We start from the raw sequence: 6,695 nt of genomic DNA, 5'->3' as shown, positions 1-6,695 counted from the left end.
TGGGTTGGGAGGATCCCCTGGAGAAGGGAAAGGCTGCCCACTCCAGTATCTGTCCTGGAGAATTCCATAGACTGTATAGTCCATGGGGTTGCAAAGAGTCAGACACGGCTGAAGCGACTTTCATTTTCACCTCCCAAATGTTAAAACATGAAGAAAAAAAAAAAACATTACTAATCAAAAAGGGAGATCTGGCTGCAACAATAGTTTCTAGGATAGGATAGCTTAGAAGAATGTATAAACCACTGTAAAGTGATATTTTAAATAAAACATTTTATGAAAAGTTTTTATACTGTACTGTCATTTATTTTGTTGGTAAAAATTCTAATATATAATATTATTGTTAAACATTTATATATTTCCATCAAAAAAGGATTTGGAACATGTAAAAAATTATTAATAGTTGTTTCTGGTTAGTGAGCATTGAGAAGATTTATTATTTATTTATCTGTGTTTTCTACTTTGCCATAGAATGTACACAGGTTTTGGTAAAATCAGAGTGAGAGTGAAGGGGTAAGGAGAGAGAGAGAGAGGGAAGGAGGCAAATAAAAGTACCCTGAGAGTTATAGAAGGTGAGCCTCATAAGGGAGAAGTCTCAGTGTTGGTGCCCCTGCAGACATCCTACCAAGGTGCTTGCCACATGCTCCTCTCAAGTGATAAATGGTTCTATCCTGGGAGAGCTATTCCCTTTCAGATGTGACTGTGGGTTGTGACGGGCCCATGTCTCTATCTACGGGGCCTGATTCTGGGCCCCAGGAGACTCATCTTCCCTGGTACATAGTGGAAACACCTCAAACTTTGGCTCCGTTTATCCAAATTCACCAGAAACCTACTCTGTAGTCAAAGGATAATATGGGGTAATTAGCTTAAAACCAAATGACAGTACATCTATCTGTTGCAGGCCTCATTGTCAGGCCTCATGGCACAGGGTCTCTTTATTCAACTGCACTAACTCCACCAGTCATTTAAAGTAGCCTAAGCACAGCACAGACCATGCTCATTTTACCAGCTGCAATGTATAAAAGGATAACCTTTCTTGATAGCTTATTATGTGACAGTCAAGGTTCAAAGGTTATTTTATTACATATATTATTATTAACACTCATTAAGTCTTATCCTCAAGCCTACGAAGTAGTTCAATTATTCTTCTTGCTTTCTGAGGTGAAGACCCTGAGATGCACAGTATAGATTAAGCGGCCAGGATCACATAGCTAGTCAGTGAAGGACAGGAGGTGAAATCAGGCAGTCTGATTCCCAAATCCAAGTTGGTGTGATTTCAATCAGTGGTGCTGCTTTGAAAAATGTTGCAATTCTTGTCCTTTATGTGTATGGCCTTCTCTGGCTAAACATGTGTAGCATCCATGGTCTTAGTTTGACTGGAGATCTGGGAGATACCAAGTGACAAAGAAGTCACGTCTGCTCATTCAGTGTCTGTTCACAGAGCACCCCTGGTGTGCCAGTCCCATGTTAAGCTAAGAAGGAACCCATGGAGAAGGAAACAGAGGCACGTCCCATCTGAACTCACAGTATGGCCACACAACATAATGGTTCAGAGCACCTATGTTCAAATGCTAGTCCTGCCACTTATATATTCTGTGACTTTGAAAAATTTACTTAATTCACTGTGCCTCAGTTTCCTTATGTGCAAAATATAGATAATACTAATATCTGCCTGGGACACAGATAGGACACAGCATTTCTTGTGGGTAATGGTCATAGTTATAGGGTGGAAAGGCCATCAACTGACTTAGAAGATGAAGGTTTAAATATTCTGCCACTAACAAGCTGTATAAAATTGCAATAACTCCTTTTTCTTTCTAAGTTTTAATAACCTCTTCTATAAAATGAGGGACTAGATACAATATTCTTGCATGTCACTTCTACTTCTGATCATTCTGTTGCTAAATATCCCTCTGAGAAATCAACTACCAAGTCAGAGAGGGAGGAGCACTGCAGATGCTCCATATTCCCAGCAGTCCTGGGCTGCTGAGCTGATCAATGCTCAAGGGACGTCCTGGATGCAGCCTTATACTGCTCAGGCCAGGGAGTTGGCACAGGAGGTGGGGGTATGGGCAGGGCCCCCACAACTTCCCTTCCTTCTTCTGCACCCTCCGGGCACAGATCTTTCAGGTAGGTAAAGTGAAGTGTCAGACACTCCAGGCTCAGGCTCTGAGGCACTCTGACTAGCTTAGAAATTCTGAGTGTTATAGTATGACAATATGAAGACAGAAAGGTTGTTCCTAGAGGAGTCAGGTTTTTAAATTTTTTTCTGCATATTTTCACATTAAAGAATCACTTTATGGTTCTCTATTTTCCATTTGTTACTCTTGTTCTCTGAAATCTTGCCATGGTTTCCACATCATATATTCCTTTCTCTGCAGGGATTCTCCCTTATTAACCAGTAGTTTGAATGTAGATGTCTTCATATGAATAATCACCCCTCACTCTCCTGCTCCTTTCTCAGAATAAATGAGTATGGGCAGAGGGTTATAAAAAGACACTGATTGCTTTGGAAGACACTTGGCAAGACCCTAAGTAGTGCAAAACAAACAAACAAACAAAAAAACCCACACACACCTCCAAATCAAGGATATCTGCATATTGCATGCAGAGGCAAACAGAAATGTTTAGGAAGAGCTTGCAGATGGGGAAAACAAAAAGATTTTATGAATGTGGAATGGAGGAAAGAGAAGGCATCCTGGGAAGAAAGGATAGACCTAATAGGATAGTCCTAATGCAGATGGAGGAACAAACGCAAAATAAAGCAGGAGGAGCAGACTTAGAGCAGGTTTAGAACTCACAGTTGCAAAGTATTTGGTCCTGAGGGTTTTCACAACAGTTTACTTTTGGTCTTTCACTACTCTATACCAAAGTTCCTTAGCGCCCCCGGATTTGCAAACAAACAGAATCAAAACCCTGTGGGATCAGTGACTTTCTGAGTGCATCTCCTGTGCTGGGGTTTGCACTGAGCACAGCAGGGACTGAAACAATGCTTAAGTGTCAGTGTTGGTCTCCTGGAACTGGTGAGTCAGAAGGGGAGATAAGTTTCATAATTCAGCAGGAACTATCCTAACTCTGTAATAGGAAGTTCTAACGCAGAACAGGCAGAGAAACAGGCACAAAAGGAGATGTAAATCTACTGCTTATGAGAGTGGTGAGGAGAGGAGAGCAGTTCCCTGCACTGCAGTGACCAGTCAGAATTTCATGGAGGAGGAGGGCATCATTGATCCTGGAACCTGGAAGATGGATTGAATTGGTATGTTGACACATTCTGGGAAACTCTGGGAGTTGAGGAGCTGTAGTTAATGTTTGACTAACAGCAAATAGACCAATCTGGGTAAGGTACAAGTAAGGAAAATGTTGAGAACTGAGACCAAAAATATTGATTTACTACTGATCACAGAAAACCTTTATTTCTAGGCTTGAACTGTTTGAGAATGAGGGGGCATTCAAGTTTTCTAATAAAAAAAGTTGCCATTTTCAGATCTGCCCCCTGGAAATACTATCCTAACCAGAATAAAGAATGAAATAGAGACATGGGATTCAGTAGAATAAGATTATTATGGCATAAACATGTGATGTCTTGGATCTGAAGTGTGAGACTGTAGAAATTAATGGGCAGAGGCAGTTGGGTCATTGTTTTCTTTATCATGTCCCATTTAATATAGAAGCTGAAGGAACTAAAGAGCCTCTTGATAAGGGTGAAAGAGGACAATGAAAAAGCTGGTTTAAAACTAAACTTTAAAAAATAAGATCATGGCATTTTATCCCATCACGTCATGGCAAATAGATGGGGAAAAGTGAGTGACAGAATTTATGTTCCTGGGCCCCAAAATCACTGGGGATGGTGACTCTAGCCATGAAATTAAAAGATGCTTGCTCTATGGAAGGAAAGCTATGACAAACCTAGACAAGGTATTAAAAAGCAGAGACATCAATTTGCCAACAAAAGTCTGTCAGCCAAAGCTATGATTTTTCCAGTAGTCATGTATGGATGTGTGAGAGTTGGACCATAAAGAAGGCTGAGTGCTGAAGAACTGATGCTTTCAGATTGTGGAGAAGACTGTTTAAGAGTCCCTTGCACAGCAAGGAGATCCAACTAGTCCATCCTAAAGGAAATCAGTCCTGAATATTCATTGGAAGGACTGATGCTGAAGCTGAAGCTCCAATACTTTGGCCACCTGATGTGAAGAGCCAACTCATTGGAAAAGAACCTGATGCTGGGAAAGATTGAAGGCAAAAGGAGAAGAGGGGGACAGAGGATGAGGTGGTTGGATGGCATCACCAACTCAATAGACATGAATTTCAGCAAACTCCAAGAGATGGTGAAGTATAGGAGAGTCTGGCATGTGCCTTCCATTGGGTCTCAAAGAATTGGACATGACTTAGTGACTGAACAACAACAATAACAACAAAAAAAGAAAGAACATGGCAATGTAATCTTTGAATTTTGCATCTCAAACTTAGTCATAATAATAGTATTATTCAAAGAGATGGAAAACACAGATAAGAGCCCATTATCTGTATAGCCATGGATAAGAGAACTGATTATTAGACATGTGGCTTTCAGGTTCTATTTAGATCTGAAGGAAATTATTAAGAAAATACATTAGTATATTAAGTTATTCATGGTGAAAATTAATGCCATAAGGTGGATTGAAGAATGAATAGATGAGTGGATATAAGGGGGTCCTAGTGCATTTTGATGTATGTCTGGAAGATTGTCTCTGTGGACTTATATCTTCCTGTCCATCGATCCTCTGTCTGGATAAATGCCAGACAGAACTGGGAGACTGTGTAGAAGTAAGAAAGCTGGAGAGTTATGATAATGAGCAGATGTTACTTATCAGTAGAGTCAGTAGAGTGAGAGAATGGAAATAGGAAAAGTTTACGGCTTGAGGAATAATTGGAATGCTCAGAACAGTCCAGGAAGTAGTCATCAGGAGAATGATATCTTAGGTCTTGAACAAAGTGATGCCTGTAGATTGATAACAAGTTCATAGCTTTGAATGTGAGGAAGAGCATGGTGGAGATAGGCAAAGGTACAGAGGAAGGTAATGTGACCTGTTGAGCCAGCTGGATCACCTGCAAACACTTAGACAATTCCAGAAACCATGGGGAGCATGAGGGGCAAGGAGTGATGTGGTAAACAAACTTGATTAAGCTATAAAGTAAGGGTCTGGATGGCATAAGAGAGACTTAAAATAGGTCATGAATAAACTGTACGTCTGTCTTCTCTACAGGTGGTGGTCCTACAGTTCAAGTCCTCCCAGCATGGGAGGTGTCCTCTACAACAGCTCAGGGTTGCCAACCTTCACCCTGACAGGGCTCCCAGGGCTGGAGAACTCCCAACACTGGATGTTCTTGCTCCTCGGTACCCTCTACATTGTCTCCATCGTGGGCAATGTCCTTATCCTTTGCATTGTCAAGGAGGAGCAGAGTTTGCATCAGCCTATGTACTACTTCCTGTCCCTGCTCTCAGTTAATGATCTAGGTGTGTCTTTCTCCACACTGCCCACCGTGCTCGCCACATTTTGCTTCCACTTAAGGACAATCAGCTTTGATTCTTGCATGGCTCAAATGTTCTTTATCCACTTCTTCTCTTTCATGGAGTCTGGGGTCCTGCTGGTTATGAGTTTTGACCGCTATGTGGCCATTTGTAACCCTCTGCGCTACACCACCATGCTCACAGATTCCCGTGTTGTATGCATGGGCTTGTGGGCCATCATCCGCAGCTTCTGCATGGTTTTCCCACTGCCTTTCCTTCTGAAGAGGTTGCCCTTCTGCAAGGCGAATGTACTGTCCCATGCCTACTGCCTTCATCCAGATCTCATCCACCTTCCCTGTGGTGACATCACCATCAACAATATTTTCGGTCTCTTCATTGTCATGTCTACCTTTGGCCTGGACTCTGCACTCATTCTCTTCTCATATGTGCTCATCCTGCGCTCTGTACTTGCCATTGCATCTCGGGAGGAACGGTTAAAGACACTCAACACGTGTGTGTCACATCTGTGTGCTGTGCTCATCTTCTATGTGCCCAAGATTGGTGTGTCCATGACTGCCCGCTATGGTAGGCATGCCCCCCGATTGGTGCACACAGTCTTGTCCCTCATTTATCTCTTTGTGCCTCCCATGCTCAACCCTGTCATCTATTCCATCAAAACCAAAGAGATTAGATGGAGGCTTGGCAGAATGCTAGTGCGAACCAAGATTTAAGTCAGAAGCTCAAGGAAAGGAAAAAAGTCACTGGATATTTACTATTACTCCACAAATTGGGGTTTTCAAGACCTGCTTTGACAACTTTTTAAACTTCCTTTTGGGCAGGAATCAACTCTTAGGATTTCTTCCACCAGATATTTGATGACAGCCTGGCACTAGTTAAGACCAAAGACAACAGGTTTTGGCAAGTTACACTGAGCTGCAGTTTAGCCAAAAAATATATAAATAAATAAAAGCTCATTTTTTTTTTTTTTAAATCCATGAATGTGTCTCCTAAAATCAATCCCTCATTTTGTTACATGTTTCTTTTATCCATTTTTAAATTGAATTATCATATAAAAAATTACTTATTACCTTGTGAACACTGTCACAATGGTCAAATAATTCTTTTCCCCAAGACTATATGAAAAGTAGTTCTACTTTTAATTTTGTAGAATTTTTTTTAATTTTACAAAATTTCTACAAAATTTTAATTT

General features: G+C 41.1%; 1 protein-coding gene across 1 annotated transcript; it reads left to right on the top strand.

The window, feature by feature from the left end:
* The first annotated feature begins 4,937 nt into the window (after positions 1–4,937).
* Positions 4,938–6,389, top strand: LOC110138022 (olfactory receptor 51I2-like). The gene has a single exon (XM_020894753.2). It carries the CDS (start codon positions 5,209–5,211, stop codon positions 6,214–6,216), a length of 1,008 nt encoding a protein of 335 aa, XP_020750412.2. The 5' UTR covers positions 4,938–5,208; the 3' UTR covers positions 6,217–6,389.
* Positions 6,390–6,695: the final 306 nt, after the last annotated feature.

This window comes from Odocoileus virginianus, unplaced genomic scaffold (assembly GCF_023699985.2).
Source record: "Odocoileus virginianus isolate 20LAN1187 ecotype Illinois unplaced genomic scaffold, Ovbor_1.2 Unplaced_Contig_20, whole genome shotgun sequence".
NCBI lineage: Eukaryota > Metazoa > Chordata > Mammalia > Artiodactyla > Cervidae > Odocoileus > Odocoileus virginianus.
This window is presented reverse-complemented; position numbering and strand designations above follow the sequence as displayed.

Bases quoted from the DNA above. Each gene is read 5' to 3' on its own strand.
- LOC110138022 (XM_020894753.2), top strand. From the start codon at position 5,209: ATGAATAAACTGTACGTCTGTCTTCTCTACAGGTGGTGGTCCTACAGT.